The 24,062-nt window shown below is 46.2% G+C and overlaps 1 protein-coding gene across 3 annotated transcripts in view; it reads right to left on the bottom strand.

The window, feature by feature from the left end:
- Window positions 1-587: 587 nt before the first annotated feature.
- Dbf4b (DBF4B-CDC7 kinase regulatory subunit) overlaps window positions 588-24,062 on the bottom strand; it is a 33,237-nt gene continuing 9,762 nt past the window's right edge. The window contains exons 3-13 of one of the 3 annotated variants that reach the window (XM_074045591.1): window positions 22,403-22,557; window positions 17,614-17,799; window positions 16,171-16,221; window positions 15,133-15,220; window positions 13,823-13,896; window positions 11,889-11,925; window positions 10,425-10,470; window positions 7,823-7,954; window positions 3,837-3,945; window positions 3,520-3,644; window positions 588-2,656 (exon numbers count right to left, since the gene is read on the bottom strand). In XM_074045591.1, coding sequence (XP_073901692.1) covers window positions 2,032-2,656; window positions 3,520-3,644; window positions 3,837-3,945; window positions 7,823-7,954; window positions 10,425-10,470; window positions 11,889-11,925; window positions 13,823-13,896; window positions 15,133-15,220; window positions 16,171-16,221; window positions 17,614-17,799; window positions 22,403-22,557 — 1,628 coding nt within the window. In that variant the 3' untranslated portion in view covers window positions 588-2,031. Of the gene's footprint in view, window positions 2,735-3,519; window positions 3,645-3,836; window positions 3,946-7,822; window positions 7,955-10,424; window positions 10,471-11,888; window positions 11,926-13,822; window positions 13,897-15,132; window positions 15,221-16,170; window positions 16,222-17,613; window positions 17,800-22,402; window positions 22,558-24,062 lie in introns of all 3 variants that reach the window. The other 2 variants (XM_074045589.1, XM_074045592.1) reach the window with 2 other exon arrangements.

Raw genomic sequence — 24,062 nt, 5'->3', positions numbered from 1 at the left:
TGGAAGCCAGAACAGACAAATGAATGCAGTGTTTTAACACTGGAATTGTGACCTGGCAGAGATGTCCAAGGTTGCAATCAAAGAGATGGACCAGATGTGAAATGGGGGATTGTCTTGGTGATGGCGAGGAGGGCATCAGAACCTGGTGCCATTGGCTCTGAGTGTGTAGTATGTGAAGATGCTGATGAGTCCCGGGGAAGGGATGAGAGGAAACTTCTTCCTCCAGAGGGGTGTCATCATGAGGAACAGGCACAGGTAACTGACATTCCCAGCAGGGACCAGAAGCAAGCCACTGTCAGAACCTGGGGAAAGGAGACAGGGTCCGGAGCAGGAATTTCCATGGGCAGAGTTTCCTTGGCAGTGGGTTACAAGCATGCCCTCTGTAGGTGACTACTCACCAGGCAGGTAGGACTAGGAAGAGGAGGAGGGCGAGGGGGAAGGACAGATGCCCTCACTCCCCTTGGGCATGGAGTTAGGCAAAATGAGGGTAGTGGCATTCATACACTCTTCACTTGCAGGGTCCTCACTCCTGCCTTGGGTCACTGAAGGGTAGGTTGGGGACCAACACATTACACTCCTGTCCCATCTCTTTGCTATTTGTTATCAACAAATTTATTTACATTTCCTGAATCAAGATTAATTGTGAAACTTAACAGGAATGGCTTAAAAAGGCTAAAGAGGGCCTCTAAGGAGGGTTGTACACACAGTTGCTCTATTTCCAAACTAACAACTCAGGTCCTCACCCACAGCTATACCCCCCTTTCTTCCTCTGAAAGGAGACACAGAATAACACCAGGCTTCCGGCAGCTTCAACATTTAAAGAGACAAACACACAGAGGCAGAGAAGGGTGAGAACTACAGTACAAATTGTGATTAAAAAAAAAAAGTGGTCAAAGAATCGATAGCAAACCCATTTCTGTCTCTAGATTAATGGCTTGGCTTTAAGAAATGGGGAGAGGTCCTTTGGGAAGGAGGGAGAAAGAGGAAGGGAAAAGGGTGATGCAGTTGCTGGCAGGTGAAACACTAACCCTGGAACAGCAGAACTCCAGGTGGGTAGCCTGAGCTGAGACGGCAGAGAAGAGCTGAGAGGGTCCCCAGAGGGGACCTGGCTCAGGGGAAAGGTCAGTGCTGGGCCCCAACTAAGTGCATGGGGGAGGGAGTGCTGTAAGTGCTGCAGCCTGAGCCCCTCCTCTGCTTCATATGTTCCTGAGGATCCGTGTATGAGCGTGGGGGGCTGGGGGAGGGGACATAAACACAGGCATTTTAGAAAGCAGGAGAGACCACATGCTTGCGAGAAAGGAGAATGGGGTAGGGGTGGGAAACACCAACAACTAACCCTACTAACCCTAGGTGCCACAAAAGAGGCAAGTGCCTGGGGGTGGGGGTGGGGGGCAGGAAGCCCCAGGCCTCCACCACTCCAGGTTCTTTGTGGTCCCTTCCTTTGCCAACTACCTCCTGGCGTAGGCAGCTGGCTACAGCTGGCCAAGCCTTCTGTAGAATACTGCCTGGCTAGGATCACAGCTGGAGGTAGGGGGAGGAGAGGACAGTCCCAGGCCAGATTTCCTCTATCCTGTCCAGAAGACCTAGTGGGTAGAAGGTCTTGTCCTGTGTCCCTATAAGCTGAGCATGCAGCTGCCACTTGCGCCTCAAAGGCTGAGACCAGGGCTCCATCTGGCTCTTCTGGGAAGGTTCTGGGGTTCTGCTCCTCCTGCTACCCTGGCTGGGCCCTGGCCAGTAGGTAGACCCTATGGCTATCTGTGGCCCTGCAGTTGGGAGATATCAGGGACTCACAAGAGCAGCTCTCTGCCAGCACTGGGTGGGGGTTGGGGCTGGGGGACAGGGAGACAGGGCATTTGGAGCGGCTGGGGTGCCCAGAGCCATCAGGAACAGCAGGCTCCTGTGCTGGCTGGCAGAGGGTGGGAGGGGGGTGGGCAAGGGAGACTGGCTCTCTGCTGGCCCTCCTGCTGATAAGTGCAGGTGGGCTGACAGCCGGCCTGGGGCCGTGGGGCAGCTGGAAAGTCCGTCATCACGCTAGGAAACAAAGCCAGGGGCTGCACACTTAGAATCCTCTGATTCTGGGAGCCATCCTCCCCCAGGCCAGGGGGGCTGTGTAGCCCAGAGCTCTGCTGGTCTGTCTGAGTATTGGCAGGGGAAGGAGCCTGGAAGGGAGAGGCAGGTCTGTGGGTGGCACAAGGGCAGGAGGGAGGCTAGGGACCTGGATTCATTGACCAGAAGGGGAAGGGAGAGAAGATGCCTGCTACCAGTTGTTCTAGCACCACAAGGGCTGGTGACTCTTGGGACAAAAAATGAGGCATGTGACCAGGAGGCCCCTGGTCTCTTCTCAGCATTGCCACTGGGGAACTGAACCTTCCGCTTGTGGCCAGCAAGTGCCAGGTCTGGGCCAGGGGAGAGGTCCACAAAACCAGAGCTGGTCACGAGGCACTGGTTAGCAGGGCTCCCAGACACTGGTGTTCCTGGGGGGTTCACAGACACACCAACTGATGCCCTTGGCTCCTGGCAGCTTGCTACTGGTCCAGATACCTCACTGGTCCCTGCAGGTTCAGCTGGTGTCTTTATGCTGTTCACTGTCCCATCCTGCTCCGGAGTACCTGGGGTTTGACCACTATCTTCTTTCTTCATTCTGGGAGATGCTGCCCTGGGATAGGAGAGCTGGCTGGGGGGCACAGTCTCAGGACAGAGTGGGTCACAATCAGAAGCTGGGGAACCTGACTGTCTGTGGGGGAGGAGGGGAACAGAAACACCCAGTGAGCTGCAGACCTCAACTCCAGAGAGACAGCAAAATGGAAACCTCTTGGGTTGGGGCTGAGGGCAGCAAAGGTGGTTTTTTTTTTCCCAGGATGGTATACCCCTTCTAGGTTTTAGTGTGCTGATGAGAGAGCTGCTGACACTGGGCCTGTGAAAGGCCTCTTCCTTGGGTCTGATGCTGTAGTGGCAGCCAGTGCTCTGTGTGCTTTTCTTGGCTCTGAGGCCTGTGGTTGGGTTTGGCAAGAGGAACAGGTTAGAGGCTATTCCATTTAGTGACTTCATGGAGGAGGCTGTGTCCTTTAGAGGCTGCAAAAAGCAGCACAGACCCTGGCTGTCCAAGATCTGCAGAGGGAGAGATCTGGGCAACAGGTGAAGTCATAGTCCTAGGTAGTAAAGGTTCTGCTCATGGTGGGCAGCAGGGGGAAGCTGGGCTCTGAGAACCCTAGAATTCCCACCAAGCCCCACACAATCTTTCTCTCTGGGGGAAAATTCTAGAAAGGGAGAAGGACCTTGGTTGTCACCTATTCCAGAAGGACCCAGAACTATGCACATACCCCCTTCTAGCTGGCCAGAACTACTCAGTCTCCACCATGTCAATGGCTACCCCCAAAACAAGAGAATGGTGAGAAGGAAAGGGGAAGAAAGAGATATGTTACAGTCTGGTCCCTGTTGCTGCCAACCTGAGGTCCTTCCCATGTGAAGCGGGTAACAGGGGCATGAGAATGCGGGTATACCTGTAGCTGTGGCACTCACCTGGGGAGGGTGGCCCAGGAGGGAATGTCTGCAAAGGTATGGCTGAGCTGGGTGATGATCTGGTCTACTTCTGCATATGAATGAGCTCCAAGGGCAAAGCCTTGGTGCTGGGCACTCTGAAGATGCTGCCCCAGGGTGAAAGGAGACATAAGGCATTAGACAAGGATGGGGTGAGACAAGCAGAGTTCACAAAGTGGTCTCTGGCACTACAGGCCATGTCAAGGAGGAAACTGGGCAGGCAAGGCCCCATCCTTGGTGGGCTGGGCTCCCTCGGGACAGCTGGGGAGCAGCTGCCTAGTGGGGAAGGAGGGGCTCACCACATGGAGCTCCACAAAGGTCTCCTGGCAACACTCGCAGTATCCTTTCTTCCTCCTAGGTAAGGTGTGTGTAGCTGACTGCAGGCTTGGCTCTTGGTCCTTGAGTCCTCTGGGGGAGGGCAGAGTGGAGGCAAGTGGTCACTACTGGGGTCCTGCCCAGCAGGGGCTGCTGCTTAGGACCTGGAGCACAGGCCAGGGAGGGGAAGGATCAAGATGGGGCCAAGGGACCAGGTATGTCTACCCTATACTTGGTACCACTCATCTAAGGTTGGCAGGAGAGCAACATGGAAGAAGAGGCCTCCCTGTGGGCACCCCGTCCTATCGGTGCTCTCTTTGCCCCAACATGAGTGCAAGTAGCAATGGCTGCTGTAAGAATTCCTTATAGGGTGGTGGCATGGCTCAAGTGGTAAAGACCCTGCCTTGCAAGTGCAGAATTCAAACCTTGGTATAGCAAAAAAAAAAAAAAGAGAGAGTAAGAATTTCCTATAGGAATTCAACTGTGTGCTTAGACCTACCTCACTCTGACCTGCCAGATGAGAAGGAAAAGATTTTCAACAGCAGTGAGGCAACTGTTCTGCCCTTAGCCTTCTCCATCAGGTATGTCCCTCCCTCAGGCTGGCTTGCCCTCTCACAGCTGCTACCTTTCACTGAGGACTTTCAAATATGTCTCAAACCTGTCTTCTCATTGGAACTTCAGCCCTGTATTTTGAAAGCCTGAAAGGCATTGCTATTTGGCTGTCCTAACAAACTTAACAAGTCTAAAACCTTCCCCTTTAAAGATGACATACAACATAAACCCCAGAAAACACATAGAAAAGCTGATAAACTGAAAAACATACGATTTTTATTTATTTTTTTTTTGGCCCTAGGGTTTAAACTCAGGGCCTACACTTTCAGCCACTCTGCCAGCCCCTTTTTTGTGATGGGTTTTTTTGAGATAGGGTCTTGTGAACTATTTGCAAGGGGTGGCTTTGAACCACGATCCTCCTGATCTCTGCCTCCTGAGTAGCAAGGATTACAAGTGTGAGCAATAGGCACCTGGCTAAAACATACAATTTAAAAAAATATATACATGGCAAAAATCATAAGCAAAGTTAAAAAATAAATTACACGTCTGGATTAAAAAAAAAAAGTTACATCTAGGCCGCGTGCAGGTGTCTCATGCCTGGAATCCTACCTACTCAGGAGGCAGAGATCTGGAGGATCACAGTTCAAAGCCAGCCTGGGCAAACAGTTCCACAAGACCCTATCTTGAAAAAAACCCTTCACAAAAAAGGGCTGGTGGAGTGGCTCAAGGTAAGTCCTAAATTCAAGCCCCAGTACCTCAAAAAAAAGAAAAGAAAAGTTACATCTAACAAAAGGCTCAGTTCCCTAATGTATGAGGGATCCTTATAAGTCATTAAGAAAGTAATAAATGAACAGCTCACTAGAAAAATGAGAAAAGGATCTGAAGCAAGTTCACACAAAATCTTTTTTTTTTGGGGGGCAATGGGGTTTAAACTCATGGTCTCAGGCTTGCTAGACAGGCACTCAACCACTTGAATCACTCACTCTACCAGCCCTTTTTTGTGATGGTATTTTTTTGAGATAGGGTCTCTTGAACTCTGCATGGGCTGGCTTCAAACTGCGATCCTCCTGATCTCTGCCTATGGAGAAGCTAGGATTACAGGCATGAGCCACTGGCACCTGGCCAAAATCATTTAAATAATGATCAAACATGAGAACACATTTATGAAAATCACAGTCATACCGAGACACAGTCTTCCATCTACCTGGTTGGCAGATGCCCAGCCTGACAGCATAGTATATTATGCAAGGGGAAGGGGAAATGGCATGGGAGCCTGTAATCTGCTATCACTTCCATGAAAAGCAATTTGCCACACTGATGAAAATTAGAAATGCAGGTACCATTTGACCCAAGCTCTTCTACCTTTAGGTATTTATCCCACAAATACCTGAACAGTTGCAAATTTACTCTGAACATGATTATTCACTGTGGCTAATCTATGCATCAATTAATAGGAAACTGATTAAATAAAGTACAGCATATCTGTACAGTGGCATACTTCACAGCCCACAAAGGGAATAAGGATACTTTTTAGTAATAGTAGGAAACTAACTTAAGATACAGTAGGTGGAAAAAAACAAGTCCCAGCACAGTGCATCCTGTTTTCCTCTTTATGAAGTTAAGAAGAGCAAAGGAGGTCATGCACATGGGTGCCTGTGCAATATCTCTGAGGATAGGCCCAAGAAACAGTGGCTGTGGAATGCACTTTTCATTTTCAACACTTCATAATTCTTGAATTTTGAGCCAAAATAATTTTTTTCAGACAAGGTCTCACTATGTAGCCTAGGTTGGCTCTGAACTTGTGATCCTCCTCTCCTGCTTTAGCCTCCCTAGCACTGGGATTACAAGTGTGCACTACCACACCTGGTTTAATAATCATTTTTTAAAAATGTAAAATTAAATATTTCTTCCAACACAGACTTTCTGCACACACGTGTGTGTGTGTGTGTGTGTGTGTGTGTGTGTGTGCACAGACAGAGCTCTAATGTTCCATATGGGCCAAATCTGAAGGTGTGGCTCAAGCAGTAGAACACTGCTTGATAACTGTGAGGCCCTAGCTTCAAATCCCAGTCTCACCAACAAAAAACAAAACATATGGGCCAAATCCCTGCCCAGGCTCCTCACAGGCAGACACCAAAGCTGCACTGCTTCATCATCCTCCCTTTACAGCCTCTCAGCATTTCTGTAACCCCATGGGCACTCCAAGCCTAGCTCCCCTGTCTCCCATGCTTAGGCCCACCTCCTCACAGGCTCTCCCTACTATCCCCTGCACCTTCTAGGAAAGGAATGAAGACATTTGGGACTTATTCTCAGCTAATTTTCCTTGCACTCCCCCTGCCCCCCACTGCTACATTTCCTTTCTCCCTTTTCCCACCTTCACTTCTTTACTAGTAGCTTTAATCTGTTGATGGAACCCACAGGCTCTCCATGGCCCCAGGAGCTCTCAGGCTGAAGGTGCCCTGTTTTACTGTTCTAACCCATGAACCAATTCTGTGGCTCAGAAGTTAGAAAGGGTCTGAAAGGGTGCCAGGTGTGGTATGAACATTTATAAGCCCAGTACTCAGGGGGACTGAGGCAGGAGGATCAAACTTTGAGGTCAGTGTAGGTTATACAGTGAGGTCCTGTCTCACAAAAAAAAAAAAAAAAAAAAAATGAGTATGAGAAGGCATCTAGTCCATCACCTGAACTGACTTCTCTATTTTCCTAGCAAAGGTTCAAATTCTCGGGCTGGCAGAGTGGCTCAAGTGGCACAATGTCTGCATAGCAAGTGTGAGGCCCTGAGTTCAAACACCGGTACTGCCAGAAAAAAAAATCTCAAACATCTGTAAAGCAGGAAGGAGAATTAACAAGCTGCACACCCATATGATGCAGCAAGTTTCCTGGCCCCCCAGCCCCTTAGTTATTCCTTATGTAAAGTTCAACATGTCTCAAACTTGGATGTGCACTGAAATCATCTGGGAATTTATGGAACGCAGCTTTTTTTTTTTGGTGGTGCTGGGGTTTGAACTCAGGGCTTTGCACTTGCTAGGTAGATGCTCTACCATTGGAGCCATACCCCCACCCCAAGAATGCAGCTTTTAGAGCTCTTATCATCAGAGATTCTGATTCTGTAGGTGTAGATAGATTCCAGACATCTGCATTTTTGGGGGTGGGGAAACCTCTCTGCATTTTTAATGGGACCCAAGATACCATTTGAGAAACCAGTCTGTTGCCCTCTGGACACTTCAGTCAAATTCTTCAGGAGGGGTGAAGAGTAAAATGAGTATTCCTAGTGTCTCTTCTCTGGGCTAAGTTCCCAGAACAGACTTTGCCAAAGGAGCAAACAGATGGCCACTTCCAAATCTGACCAGCAGGCCCCTGAGGTGGAGGACTTTGGCCTGTAACCAGTCCTTGGGATTCAGGAATAAGAAAGACCTACCTAGTATGATGTGAGCTGTCCGGGGTCATTGGAGCCTCAAATGGACTTGCATCTTTGGGTCCCAGAAAAGAAATTTCAGGAAAGGATTTAAACTGATGGTGGAAAGGACGAAACTTCCTGAAACACAGAAAACTTTCTCTTTGACTATAGTGGGGAAGGCAGAAGCTGAGGAAGGGGAACTAGCCCAAACTCTCTAGAATTCCAAGAGCTGGGGGCATAGCTCAAGTGGGAGAGCGCCTGTCTAGAATTCCAATCCTGTCATCTGTAAAGTTCTAAACCAGAACTCTTAATCAGCCCTTCTTTCTTTTTTTTTTTTTTAGGGTACTGGAGTTTGAGCTCATGGCCTACACCTTAAGCAACTCCACAAGCCCTTTTTTGTGTTGGGTTTTCTCGATATGGTCTTGAGAACTATTTGCCCAGGCTGGCTTCAAACCCAGATCCTCCTGATCTTTGCAGGATTACAGGTGTGAGCCACCAGTGCCCAGTCTCTTATCAGCCTTTCTAGGTTAAACTAATACTATTAACTATGCTAACCCTGTGTGCTTTTCAAATGCATTTACACTCACTGTCTCATTTGAATCCTGTAAGTGCCCTATGGGCTGAATGGAATAAGTGGTGTTACTCTATATTACAAGAGAGCAAGGGAAACTCAAAAGGTTCTGTGACTTGCTCAAGACTAGTAAGTGGATAAGACTAGACTAGAAGCTATGACTCTAGATTCTTGATCTAGTTCTTCCCATTTTGTCTCTTGAACCTACACCAATCTTCAAGGACTCTAGAATGACAGAACCTAAGTGGAAGAATGTTTAAGCCAGAGTGTTGAGTTTCCTGTTCTGTGAAGGGAAGCATTTTTGCACTAGGCTGGTCCTTGGTACCATCCACAGATTGGTGTTCTCAATGGAGAGGAGAGGCACAGTGAAGGTTCTGGATACTCAGCCTTGTATCAAGTTCTGGCAGTTTGCCTCAAGTTGCAAACATTCAGGAGACGTCCAGAGCCAGAACTGATTTTGTGTGCTTGGCAAATTCTGACTGAGGCCACTGCCAGGCACACGTTTGGTTGCAGCAGCCCAGGCTGGGGGTTAGGGGAGTGTAGGCCATGGTTTCCTAAGGGCAGGGTTAGAGCCCTCTGGTCTTAGAGGGAATTAACAAATGAGTCTTTTTATATCCTTAAGGAGAAGAGAGTTGTTCACAACTCTGTCACCTTTCTTTCTTTGCTTTGCTTCTGCTTAGGAACTTGAAATCTGACTAGGCTAACAGGCTCTGAAGAGCACCTGCTTCAGAACAGTACATGAAAGAATTATAAGAAAACTCAGCTCCTTTGGATCTCCTCTGGCCTATGATGTCAGCAGCATGCAAGCTATGTACTCCATCTGGTGTCGGTGACATACCTGTGCCTGCCATGTGCTGTGCAGATACTGAGGCATGATAGGGTCTCTCAGCTGCAGCATCTGAGTCCCAATTCCTGTGTTTATGTAGTTGTAAAGGGGTTAGAGATTGAAGAACATGTGTCCATCCCTCTGGAAAGGAAGGGAGTGCCTCGATATCCTCCCTGTGTGCTTTCTACTCACTTTGGGCTATCAGAGTCAATTCTAGCACTAAGAAGGGAACTGAGGCCTGTTAGGAGGATGGGCAGGCATGCAGGCTCCAGGGCTGGGTCTTTAGGTGCCCTGGCTGAGGCCGAAGGACACGGAAAATTTTGGTTCTAGTAGTCTCTACTGGTACACATGGACTTACTTCCTTCGAAAAAATGTTTTGTTTTGCAACTATAGATTCACATGGGCTTTTGATCTAGTACTTACTGAAGCCTCAGTGGTAACCAAGGTGGCTGCTAAGAGCTCATCAGGTTGACAGAATCAGTGTGACCCTCCTGCTTTAGGTAAGAAGGAACCATAATGGTGTATATAGGGCAGAATGGAGGAATACATGGCAGAGTAGTCAGGCCTCCTGGCTTCTTGCCTTGGGCTGCAATTGGCTAGAAAAATGGTACACGTGTCCCTTACTTTCTCTGACCTCGGTTTTCCCACTAGGAAGAAGATGGACTTTTCTCATGTTTTCATTCAGGGCTGACATGAGATAACATGCTCCAGAAAAGGGCTTTTCAAAGCTGAATGGAAAGTCTTCATCAAGCACAAGGTGGTTTGATGAAAGAATCCCCAATGCCACTCCCCACCAACCCTGCATCCACACTTCAGTCAGGATGGTGCTAGGACCATACTAACACTGTGATAGGCCAGTATGATTTGACATTAAGTGTCAGTACATGCCCAGGAAGAAAGCAGCAGCAAGGATGAGCATGGATGGTACATCACAAGCCCATAAAAGCAGAGTATGGAGTGGAGGTACTTCACACACAGTTCATTAACCTCTGATTCATCTCCAAGAGGACTATCTACTGCAATAATTGCTACCCTCAGAGGCTCCCCCTGGTCTGCAGAGACTTCTCTCTGATGGTGGGAGAAAACAGCTCTTAGGGAGACAGAGGTGAAAAGCTGAGGGGGGCTCCATGTCTCTGTGTCAGCTTGGTTTCCCTGAGTAACTCTCATTTCCTCCCTCTTCAGTGCAGGCTTGTTGGGGACAAGCAGAGAGGGGGTGTCCCACTTACTGGTTCACATCTTCAATTTTGAGGAATGGTGCCTTCAATCTAGCCACTGCAAGGGGAAAAAATGCACACATTAGCTACTTGTCTGCCCCAGTGCAGGGCCTGCACTGTGCACACAGGAAATGCTCTGAGAGACAAGGCTCTACCAAAGCTTTTCCAGCTGGCAGAGGTGAAGACCCCCTCCCTCTCCTCAGCCTCTACCTCAGAGAGACAGCATTGCACCCCTGGGCGGGGAGAGGCTGCAGGGCAACTGCAGTCTTAGACATGCCCTCCTTCATGTGGATTCTGGAGGTTGTCAACCACCAAGAATGCCATCATTAGAAAGCTGGCTGCTAGGAGACACCCAGGCTCTGCTGGCCTCTGCTAAAAGCAGGGTTGAGGTTCCATAAAGTCCAAGGTCCTTCCTAGACTGTGGCTCCTGGTGCTGCAGAATCCCAAGGGACCCAAAGACATTCCCTGAGCAGAACTCTCCATCAAGACTCTGGGTTTTAGGGAGGAGAGCAGAGTAGAAGGGTAAAAAATGTTTAGTGATCTTAGTAGTAGGATGGTAGAAAAATATCACAGGTGAAATCTGGTTCTTAAAAAAGTAAGACCATTTGGGTGCTGAGAAACCAAATTTGGAACCAATTAATCAAGAGAGTCATTTCCTATCAGTTAGTTATTTGCATAGTAATCTCTCAGGCATTACGAACCTCTTCTTTCAGTGACCAGTTCTGTCAAAGGCATAGCAGACAGGCTGGAAGCCTGGGCAGACTTAACAGCCAGCCACAAATATTCCCAATCCCACTGGAGGACATCCTAGCACCCAAGCAAAATGCAGCCTTTTCTCCTTGGTTAGCAGCAACCATTAATTACATTTTGGGGATGATTTCTTGTCTTTCTAATTAACTAAGACAGTGATTAAAATCATTCCCCCACAGACTTCCTTGAATTTCCAGCATGAGAAGGTGCCAAGTAACTTTTCTTAGCTCCTGCTTGTGCATGAATAAATGCCACTTAAAGAGCATCTTTGGGAGAAACATCCAGGGGGAAGAAACTCTCCTGCTGTCCAAGAGGAGCCAGGAGATGGAGTCCATCAATCTGCCTGTTTGTCAGTTTCAGGGAGTTTGGCATTTCCGAAAACGGTAGGCAGCTGTCAAAATGCCCACCCCAAACTGCTACTGAATCAGAAGAAAAGGACGATGAACTTCAATTAATGCCCAGGAACAGCCAGAGAACACGGGAACCAAAGCACCTGCATGAGGTCCTGGCTCTTGAGAAACCCGGCAGGTCTGCACTAGTATTTGGATGTAATTTCACTTGCCCCAGAGATCTGAGGCCCATGTCCTGCAAACATGAGGGGGCAACACAAGCTGGACTCACTTCCTGCCATAGAAAAGTGAGCAGATGCTGCCTCAGAGGGAGTCGTGGGAAAATGTTTATAGAGGGAGGGATTGCAATTAGATGAGGGAAAGCTGCCACACTGACCTTTCCATGTTCTTGACTCCACTCCTGGACGTGTTCCCTAAATGGAAAGGGAAAATAGGTTAAGGATGTGAGGGAGCCACGGGGGTCGAGGAACTGGGCCTGATAGGCCGAGTTGCTGCCAGTCTGTCCCACTTTGCTTCCTGCTGTTGGGAGGCCTGCAGAAACAGACTCTCAGGCCAAGAGTCAGAGCAGACCTGAGCACAGACATTCTCCACCTCACCAGCACCACAATGAATGGGGAGCCTGTGTGTGAATCTGAATGGCATCTGACTTTGTGGAGGGGATGCAGGATGGAGCAAAGAGCAAGTGCTTTGGAGTCCCTCAGGCCTGGGTGGGACCTGGAGCTGTGCCACCCGTAATGTGCGAAGCATCCACCTATCTGACAGGATGCGGCCTAGGTGGAATTAAAGCATGTGAAAGACCTGACACAGAGTAGGTGCTCATTAAGGACAGCTTTTTCCTCCTCCCTCCTCAAATGGCAGCTTTTATCTTCTAGGCACCCCAGGTCACCTTACAGATGAGGGGAAGACAATGGACATTTGCTTTCCAGTGCCCATTTTGTGTACCCTGACTCTATGGGCCAAAAAATCATTTAACCCAAGCTTTTTAATAAAGCTGATATTAAAAACTAAATGGAATAAAATAAAAAGTGGCTCAAGAGCTGGTAGAAAAGTGGGCAGGAATGAAAGTATCAGTGGACCTGTGACTGCCTGTGCCTTTGGGCCCAGGGCAATTCCAGATTCTCCTCTGGCCACACCTCCAGGTCAAACACAAGCCAGAGAAGCCTGGTACTTTCTCTTGTGTCATTCCAAAAGACCCAAATATCTACAAAATGGGTTATTAAGGTAAAGCAAAGTATAAATACTATGCATTTGTATAAAGGAGGGCAATTTTTTTTCTTCATTTTCAGTACTGGGATGGACCCCAAGGACTCATGTATGCTGGGCAAGAGTTCTCCAGAGCTAAACCCTCAGCCCCAAGGGATTTTTGACATGGTTGCTTGTATGTTCATGGAGTCCTAGAAGGATACCTGATAAACTATTTACACTGTTGATGTCAGGAAGGAAGCAGGTGGCTAGGGAACAGAACTTGGAGTGGGGGGAAGAGATTTTTTGTTGTATACTTTTTATAATTTTGAACATAAATCTGTTTAGCAGCAGCACCACCCCCAACCCCACCCAAGCTCTTCCATGGGGCTGTGGAGAGAGGGGCGTCAGAGGCTGAGCACACCAGCCACTTTAGATGTGGCTTGCTACTTTAGTCCCTATTCCTGGATGCAGGGCCTGGGTGGATCTGAAGGTTCAGTTCTTCCTCAAATTTAGGCTTGGATGCAGACACTGTGGCTTTAAATGAGCCTGGGCTCTCTCTGTGGCTCTGACTCTCTGGCCATACTGGGGTTTGGATTGAGGTCTTGTGCTTTCTGGGCAGGCACTCTACCACTTGAGTCGCCTTCAACCACCCTAGGCTCTCTTGATGGGGCACACATAGTTCTAAGACTAGCAAAAAAGGGAAAAGTCAAACAAGGATTTGGAAGGTGACAAATACTTGAAGCTATGATACCTCTTCTTCCACCCATGCAATCTTCTTCCCAGGCCAAGCCCTGTCCCCAAAATGGCAGCCTGGCCAGTGGATCATGAGCATTTCCACATTTATCTAGGCCAGGATTGTCCACAAGCAGCCCCTGGTCCAGGCCACAGTGACTGCCTCAGCAGGGTGAGTATACCACAGGAGCTGTACAGAAACCACAGGAAGAGAGAAGAAAGGGCCATATAGGGCGGTGGACACTAAGAACGATGTAACTGAGGAGTTTCACTCCTTTTACGTTTTCAGAATGGCCAGGAGACAATAGATTAGGTGGCTCATGGATTTATCAAAACTCTCATAGACTTCACTGAGAGCCAATGGCAGCCCTTTGATTTAGTGGGATGGCTTACCTCTGGCTTCTTTACTTCTTGCTTCTTTACACATAAAGAACAGAGAGACAGCTGCTGCACATGCATCATCATTTCTGTAGAGAAGACAGGGCAATGGCTAAGGCTTCTACTCCTCATCTATCCTGCACAGTCCCTTTCTGGGGTAGAGGACTAGTCTTGTCACCTACTACAGTCCCTTGGATCAAACCAGCCTTGCCTGCCACCTTGTGGCTACATGTCACCTCTGCATCTTCTGACAACAGGTAAGGGCTGGGTCCCCTATCTGGCTGGGTCCCCTTAATTAAGCAGGCTTTGTGCTCTTCTGTAGCACTGAATATATTAACTTAATTTTCCAAAGTGCAGTGGAAGTGAGCCTTATGGCTTACCAAGGACTGTTAAGTACAACTGAAGAGTGGCACTTGTGTGAGGGACCTGTCCTTTAAGCCACACAGGTGTCCTCAGGTGGAAGATCCAGCAGGGGCTAAACAGGCTGGGGCTTCTCTAGCACAGATGAATGGAGGAAATGAGATTGAATAGGAAGGGGCTGATGTTCCAGTGAGATGGAGCCCCCACAAGCCAGATCAGGAACTTCCTCTGTATATCCCCTTGACTCTCTGGAAGACCTTGGTACAAAGGACAGGGAAGCACCCCAGGTAGCACCTGCAGTCTGTCCATCTGAACCAGCCCCCTAAAACGGATCCAAGAAAACCTGACTCTGAGTGGGCTGGGTGTGAGATCAATCATTGCTGGCTAATTTTGGACAACTATTCTAGTGTAAATTTATCACTGCCAACAGGTTGTTTTATAGTTTGAGACAACCCTATGGAAAAGAAAGAACTTAAAGTTTACAGTCAGGCCAAACTGGGTTGGAATATAGGCCACACTGCTCACTCTGCTGAGACCACAGAAGTTTCCCTTATCCCTCTGAGGCTCACTTTCCTCATCTGCACAGTGGGGACAGAACCGTAGTGAGGATTAAGTCGGATAATTCCTGGCAGTGAGTAAACACATGACAGGAACAGATCTTAGGATTTTACAAATACAGAATCTGTAAGACATGACCACCACAACCATCACACTAGCTAGAGGAAAGGTGTACCATATTGCACAAAACATTCCAGGTACCTGCTCGATGGCAGGTCATGGCCCACACTTTGCTATCTGTTCTTCTGCTTTTGTTCACTTCTCATCTTGTGGAGCAACACAGTAACCAAGCACTTCTGGTTTCCAGTTACCAGAAGTCTACACAGCCACGATTCCTCTAGAAAGTGACATTCCCAGTCAAAGTAGCCAATGCTCTCCCCAACAGGCACCCAGGGTGGAAGCCGTACCTTCCACATGCAGGACCCTCACTCCCCAGGAACGGGCATTGGTCAGGAGGCTGCTGCTGCTCCCACTGCCACCTCCACTGCTGCTCCCCTGAAATGACAGAGCAGAGACTCTTCAAGGCTGGAGCATGATAGGGACAGGTAGACCAGACAATGCTTTGAGAGGGGCATCTTGAAGGGAGGCAGGGAAGAGAGCACAATTCCTGTAGCAGCATCCCATCCCCCAGTCTTCCACATAGTTGGGCAGATCAGGAGGGGATAGATCTGATCTGGCCAGCTTCTGACCATGAAAGGACATACGCTTGTAAGACAGCTGCTTGGCAGGAGGGTCTCTAAGAGAAGGGCTGTCAGCACACAGCAAGAACACAGTCCAGTGGCTCTGGTGGCTCAGACCTATAATCCTAGCTACTCAGGAGGCAGAGATCAGGAGGATCATGGTTTAGGCTAGCCAGGGCAATAGTTCTCCAGACCCTATCTTGAAAATACCCAACACAAAACAGGGCTGGTGGAGTGGCTCAAGTGGTACAGTGCCTGCTTAGCAAAGCCCTGAGTTCAAACCCCAGTACTGCTGGAAAAAAAATATGAAAAAGATGTATATAGTCTGCTTTATGTGCACGGTAGATCCATCCAAGGTCCTTCTGCTAAGCTCTGGAGTTGGCTCTGACTCTAACATGTAATCCCTAGACAAATTATAAACTCTGAGCCTCCACTCCCTCATTTGTAAGAAGGAAAGAATGACACTACTAACATCTCAGTGTGAGTTCTAAGTTAGTACTTTGGAAGAACCTTAGAAGAATCGCCAAATCTCTCTCTGTGCTGAAGACATCCTCTAGCACTTGTTTTGGCATACTGAAAAAGGCAGATGTACTCCTTCGAGCCTTAACTTTAAGGTTTTTAAACTGTATAAAATGTATTAACAAAAGAAGCAATTTTGACCATCTTCAAGTGTACAGTTTATTGGTACTGACTACATTTACACTGTTCCATAACCTTTACTACTACCTATTCTCATCCACCTAGCCCCATCTTGCCCCAGCTCACCTGATTTTTGATGGCCTTCTGCAGCAGTTCCTTCCCTCTGCTCAGAGGAACCTGATGGGAAGAGAAGAGCAGTGAGGCATGCTGTGTAGACCATGGCATATGCACAGATGCTTATACATGAGCTGGTGAGGGTATCTTGTATCATGTTCCATGGAAAGCTGCGAGTAGTGACAGCTGAGGTCAGGCACAAAAGGTTCCTAGAGAACCTTTAGAAGGTAAAGTAAAGCTACATGTAAGGTGAGGTCACCTAAAGGTAGCTGCAGCCTGGGCAAACTCAACCCTGGTGGAGAAAGGCACTCTGAATTCACCCAAGGTCAAACCATCACAGACATTCTAAGACCTCTCTTTAAGTCTCTGAGCTGGGCACTAGTGAATTATGCCTGCAATCCTAACTACTTGGGAAGCTGAGATCAGGAGGATCACCATTCAAGACCAGCCCAGGTAAGAGTTTGTGAGACCACCCATCTCCAAAATAACCAGAACAAAATGGACTGGAGGTGTGTCTCAAGTGGTAGAGCACATGCACTCTCCAGTAGATAATAGCAATGTTTCATTTCAGAAAATGGGTTTTTTTGTTCCTTGGATGTCTTGTCTTTCTTCTTTTTTTTCTTTTTGCGGTACTGGGGCTTGAACTCAGGGCCTTCACGTTGAGCCACTCCAACATGAAGAGTTTTTTGAGACAGAGTCTCACAGAACTATATGCCCAGGCTGGCTTCCAACCACAATCCTCCTGATCTCTGCCTCCTGAATAGCTAGGATTATAGGTGTGAGCCACCAATGCACAGCAGACATCGTGTCTTTCATCATGATGTCAACAGTGAATGTTCATGGACATTTTTTTATGCCTGGGACTGGGGTCTGGTTATTTCAGAGATGGATATTTCATGAACTATTTGCCTGGGCTGGCCTAGAACCGCGATCTACCTGATCTTAGCCTTCGTACTAGCGAAGATTACAGGTGTAAGCCACTGGTGCCCTCGTTCATAGACATTTTCATATTAGCCTAAGTTAAGCAAAAGTTAGAATGCAAGTCTAGTGGGGGAAAACCACAGCACACTCTAAGTCAAAGAAGGGACATGGGGTTGTCCCAACTGTTGACCCTTCCTACATGAGAACAAGAGAGAAGGGAATTGGTGCAAGCCCATTCCCGCCCAAGCCCAGTGCAATTCTAATCACTTTAGAGAGAACTCTCCTCTTGTTTCTGAACTTCTGACTCTCAAGTACCCAAAAATAGTGACATACAGCAGAGAAGGAATAGCATGAGGATGGCATGTTGCTGAGGTGCTTAGATCCACAGCTAGGACAAAATATCCTCAGTCCTTGAACTCAAATGAGATTAAATTAAACCAGATAAAGCTAAAACCAGAGGCTGCTTGAAAGGGCTTACCAAAGCCTATTTTCTTTGTTTACTGAACCCATCTTTCCTACCCATGAGATTCTCACCGAGTCTACGGGTTTCTGTGAAGGTCTGGCATGGCTGCCTTTTGGAATGGCCATGGAGGATGTTTCCATTCTAACTTCACTGGAGCTGGGATAGCCTCTGTGGCTTGAATCGCTACTCTCTGTCTTTGCTTCTCTCCGGCTGGACACAATGTAACTTACTTCTTTGCTCAGAAAACCCTCAATTACCTGAAACCAGATCACAGGGATGGCTGAAAATCAAAAAGCAGATGTAGAACTGTCAATATCAAGAGGTTGGGAAAGGAAATCTTGGCTGCCAGAAGTTCCAGAATCAATGTCTTTAAATAGACTAAATGCAGTTCTGTACCAAGCCTCCAAGAAGACATCATTCTGAAATATAATAGGGTTAATACAGGTTTAGCCTCCAGGAACTGCTGTTCCTGACCTAGCAGCAGAAGCCATGGGCTTTGAGTTCTCTGACAATTTCAGAGTACATGCAGAAAAAAACACATTGAAGGGCCAGGCAGGATTAAGTCCCTAGCTCAAAAATATCCAACACAAAAAAGGGCTGGTGGAGTGGCTCAAGTGGTAGAGTGCCTGCCTAGCTAAGTATAAAGTCCTGAGTTCAAATCCTAACACTGCCAAAAAAACAAAAACAAAACCCAGAACAAAAAGGATTTGGCTAATACTCAGCTGCACAGGTATCTGCTCACCACGTCAATTTTTTTTTTTAAGTACTGGAGTTTGAACTCAGGGCTTCACACCTGCTACATAGGTACTCTACCGCTTGAGCCATGCTTCTATTCCTTCACCTTGTCAAATTGTAAGCCTCTTATGAGCACTGAAAGGTTCTGACTCATCTTTCTATCTCAACCACCTAGCACAGTGAATGAAGCATAATGCCACTTAACTCACCTCTGTAGGAAGAAAAGGTGGAAATACAACAAGGTGAACTGGCAGATGCTAAAAGATCGATACTTGAAGAATAAAAAAAAAATGCTTTGTACATTTGTTGATTCCTGGATGATTTCAAGCTACCAAAATGATGTCAATGAACAAGCAACTTGGGAGAAATGCTAACCATTGCATCTTGAGAGCCAGTTATCAGCCAGCTCTAGCACACCAGTGAGAATTAAGATGGGGGTGCCTTAGAAGATGACTCCATGGGAAACCTGGAACTTAGGTTAAAAAAACATTTAGGGGGATGGAGGTATGGCTCAAGTGGTAAAACACCTGCCTAGCAAGCATGAGGCCCTGAATTCAAACCCCAGCACTACCAAAATTAATTAATTAACTTCTTGAAAAGATGAACAAAGAATTAACAATTCCACACCTAGGTATATATTTCAAAAGAACTGAAGACAGTCTCATGAACTGTATATCAACGTTTACTATAGGATTAGTCACAATATCTAAAAAGTAGAAACAACCCAAATGCCCATCAACAGATGAGTGGATAAACAAAATGTGAACTATCTATGCATCTATGCAATGGAATATTATTTATCCCCCCAAAAGAAATGAAATGTCTTACAACATGGATGAACTTTGAAAACATTATGGTAAAGTCAGGTGTGGTGGTGCACACTTGTAATCCCAGCACTCAGGAGGCTGAATAAGGAGGATCACAAGTTCCAAGACAGACTAGGCTACATAAAAAGAACCCCTTTCTGTCAAGTGCCCATGAGTTATGCCTATAATCCTAGCTACTTGGGAGGTTGAGATCCAGAGGATCAAGGTTCAAGGCCAGCCCAGGCAAATAGTTCACAAGACCCCCCCCCATCTCCAAAAGACCAGAACAAAATGGACTGGATGTGTGGCTCAAGCAGTAGAGTCATGCTGCTTTGCAAGCATGAAGTCCTGAGTTCAAACCCCAGTCCCACCAAAAACAAAACCAAACCCTGTCTCAACAAGTAAAATAAATAAAACAGGCAAGCAAAAGGCATTATGCTGTGTGGAATATCAGTGATTCCACTGACATGAGGTATCTACAATAAACAAATTCAGATAGCAGATTATAGGTCAGCAAGACTTGGGGAAGGGGACACAGGGAGCTATTATTTAATGATCGGAGTGTTTAGAAAGGTGCAAACAGATAATGGCTATCGTTACATAATAGTGTAAAAGTAATGCAATAAACCATACAATGAAAAATGGCTAAAATGGCTTGTTGTTAATACATTTCACTACAATTTAAAAATATCTTTAAAGGCATAGCTTGAAAGAATACATCCACCTTTTTCAACATTAAAAAAAGTACTAGAGGGCAGGAGTGGGGAAAGGATCATCCTATAGGAATGTGGCAGGTAGCTCAATGGCCACCCACTGCTCCAATCTCAGCATACCCACTCATTTGCAATGACTGCTGTTCCTTCCATCAGGAGGTAGAGCCCACTTTTCAATCTCTAATCTGACCCACTTTGACCAAAGAGCGTGGGAGAAGTAACATGGTATGTGTTCTAGAGCTGAAGGCTTGCAGCCTCCCCTTCTTGGAAGGCTCCTGTGACCATCATGCATACCAGCTGGTTTGACTTACTGTAAACATACAATACCATACATGTGTAATGCATGTAAGAAACTGCTCATACAATGCACAAGAAACCACACAGTGCCAGGTATGTGGTCAAGGCCGTCTTGGTCTCTCAGCCCAAGTGGGCCTCCTGCAGAATGCAGTGCAGGAGGGAACCCCATTGCAGCCACCAGAGGAAGTACCCAGCCAACCCTAAGGATAATGGGAAGTAATAATAGTATTAATTTAAACCCAAGTCCGAGGGTGTTTTTTTTACATAGTAGAAATTAAAATGAAAGAAGCCTAAAAGTTCAAAATGTAATTATGGGTCAATTTGGACATAGTCCTCATCCTGCCCACCCCCCACTGCCGAGTTTCTGCATTGCTGAGTTTCTGGTTAGTTTGACAGCAAAAAGCTTCTGCGTCCCAAGCCTGTTTGTGCTGTTTCTGTAGTAATCAGTCTCTTCTGAGATGCCCCCCATCAGACTATGTTCCAGACACAAGGATACTCATTGTCAATTCCTTAGTAAAATTACCATACGACATATGCTTTAGAAATATTTTAATGGACCCAAATACAGCAATTTTTGGGCGGGGGTGGGGAGAGAGACTGGGGTTTGAACTCAAGGCTTTGTGCTTGCAAAACAAGTATTTTACTGCCTGGGCAACACTTCCAGCCGGCTTTGCTCTGGTTATTTTGGAGATGGCATCTTGCAAACTATTTGTGCAGGCTGGCCTTAACCTGCGAATCTCTTGATCCCCGCCTCCCATGTAGCTAAGATTACAAATATGAGCCAATGTGCCTGGCTCAGCGAATGCTTTTTACCCAAAGTTGCTCTCACAGTGTTATTTCTAAGAGCTAAAACTTAGAAATAATCTAAATGTCTGTTAGGTTAAGTAAATCAATAACCAACTCAAAAATATATTAGATTGCATTCTCATTACAGATAATGCACATAAAGGACAATAATGACAGGAAAGTGCTAATGTTTTAAAGTTATAGGCAAAAAACTGGAAATAAAAAATGTATTTCTGATCATAGCTACACAGAAACTAAGCATAAAAAAGCAAAGGCAGAATAGAGATAGAAAGTAGACGAGTGTTAAGTCGGGCAAGGTGGCCCATGCCTGTAATCTTAGCACAAGGGAGGCCAAGGAAGGAGGATCACAAGTTCAAGATCCTGTCTCAAAAAACAAAAAGTGTTTACCCGGGGCTGGGGGCATTTTAGGGATGCAGAAAGTGACTGATAATGAATATAGGGGTTTCTCATGGAATGATGAAGATGTCCTAAAATTCAGTTTGAATGTCTCTGTGAAAACAGTTGACCCTCAGGATCTGCGAGGGCTGGTCCCATAACCTCTTACACAAAATGATATAGTATTTACATATGTCTATGCACATCCTCCCACACACTTAAAACATCTCTGGATTATAATACCCTGTACAATGCAAATCTATATAAAGAGTTTTTATACTCTAACTGGGAGCCTGTAATCCTAGCTACTCAAGAAGCAGAGATCAGGAAGATCATGATTCAGCCCCAGGAAACAGTTCGCAAGACCCTATCTTGAAAAAACTCATCACATAAAAGGGCAGGTGGAGAGGCTCAAGGTGTAAGCCTTGAGTTCAAACTCAGTACCACAAAAAAAAAAAAAAGTTTTCATTCTCTGTTGTTTGGGGAATAATGAATAATGAGAAAAAAAAAGAACCTGCCTATGTTCAGTACAAATGCAGTATTTTTTGTTCCGGAATATTTTCAAGCTGCAGTTGGTTGAATCCTTGCACAAGGAACCCATGGCTATGAAGGGCTTATTGTATACTAAAAACCACTAACTGTATACTTTAAGGTTTTTTTCCCCCAGCACCGGGATTTGAACTCAGCGCCAAATGCTGGCTAGGCAAGTGCTCTACCACTTGAACGACTGCACCAACCCCTAACTATGTACTTTAAACGGATGAATTTTATGGCATGTGAACTATATTCCTCCCAGTATGGGAGGAAGGGTGAAAGCAAGGAAAGAAGAATACATAAAAATGCTGATTGCCCCAGCCCTCCATGTCCATGCTTACTACATCCTCAGACTCAATCAATGACAGATTGAAAATACCACCTGGAGTAATACATACTCTCTACATTTCTAGAATGACAAATATTATTTTTCCAATTAGAAAAAAAATTAACTTTATTTAATAAGATGATTCATACTTAAAATTGCTTTGGAAAATGCAGTAATATCATTGGAAGAATCTGGGAACCATACACATAATACCTCTCCAGCTCCTGTCTGACAATCCACCCAAGGTGTGAAACACGTTACATACCCCTCCCAGCTGCTGGATGGCCCCTGTTAAAAACTGGAGATTCCTGCCAGTAGGCAGATCCAAGTAAAAGGATTTTCCAGAAAAGGGCTGCCTCCCAGCACCAGATAAACTCTTCCGGCACTTTCCCAGACAGCTGGAAACTCCTCGATGAGCCCCTGGAAAACAACAACAAATAGGAGCAAGGTAAGAAGCTTGAGGAAAGAGAGGGTCCTGCAAGTCAGGCCAGCCCAGACCCTGTGGTAGGACATGGGTACAAAAGGGGAACTTCAAAGCTAGTTCCCCTACCTACACGAAACTCAGAAGTAGAGTTCTCACACACAGCTAGTAGAAACGTAATGGGCTGGCAGAGTGGCTCAAATGGTAGAACGCCTCTGTAGCAAGCATAAAGTTCTGAGTTCAAACCCCAGTACCACCAAAAAAACTAAAATACAACAACAACAAAAAAAACCAAGGCCAGCCTGCCTGCTTCACATATTGAGACCGGTGGCTTACACCTATAATCCTAGCTACTCAGGAGGCAGAGGTCAGGAGGATTGTGGTTCAAAGCCAGCCTGGAGAAATAGTTAGCGAGACCCTAGCTCAAAAAAACTCATCACAAAATAAAAAGCGCTGGTGGAGTGGCTCAAAGTGTAGACCCTGAGTTTAAACCACAATACCACAAGAAAAAAACAAAACAAAAACATAAAATGGTGCAGTCACTGCATGTGACCCAGCAACTCTACTTCTAGGCATATACTCTGGAGAAGTAAAAACAAAGTCCACTCAAAAACTTGCATACAGCTCTCTCAGCTTCCAGCTTCCACCTGACTCACCAAGCTTTCCTTTGTATTTCCCTTCCCTAAATTTTAATAAATTCCCTTTGCACCCACATGTCCTGCCATGGATTCTTTTCTGTGGGACAAGAATTTGGAAGTCTTCTGATCACAGACTGAACCAGTGCTGTTAACAATTTTAGCAAAGCCAGCCAAAGAGTTTAAAAAAAAAAAAAAAAAAGAGACCCTTTGGAGTGACCATGTGGTCACCGGAAATGCTGCCACCATGATGGAGCCAGGATGTGTTCAACGCCATCTTGCCACTCCCTAGGGATGGGTGATGCCACCTTGCCATCCTCTAGGAAAATTTTAACTAACTTGTAGTTAAAAGTCTCTAAATTAAAAAAAAAAAAAAAACACCTTACACACAAATGTTCATAGCAGCATTATTCATAACCAAAAAGGGAAAGAATTCAAATATAAGTGGGTAAATTTGATATATACCTGCAATGGAATATTATTTGGCAATAAAAAATGAAGTACTGATAGATGGATGAACCTTAAAAACATGCTAGAAGACAGACACCAAATGTCATGTACTGTAGGAATCCAATGATGCGAAATGTTCTGAAAAGGCAACTCTATAAGAAAGTAGACTGGTATTTGCTCAGGGCAGGGATGGGAATAAAGAATGATTGCAAATAGGTATGAGGTTCCTGTTGGGGTGATGACAATGTTCTAAAATTAGATTTTACTGTTAGTTCTACACCTCTGTAAATTAACTCAAAAGTCATTCAAAGTGTACACAAGTGAATTTGATTTGTACCTCATCAAAAATAAACACCTCACTGAAGAAAATGTATGTTGAACCAGCTGAAGGAGCAGGTACTAAGGTATATAAGTTACTG

Source organism: Castor canadensis, chromosome 11 (assembly GCF_047511655.1).
Source record: "Castor canadensis chromosome 11, mCasCan1.hap1v2, whole genome shotgun sequence".
NCBI classification, from domain to species: Eukaryota; Metazoa; Chordata; class Mammalia; order Rodentia; family Castoridae; genus Castor; species Castor canadensis.
This window is presented reverse-complemented; position numbering and strand designations above follow the sequence as displayed.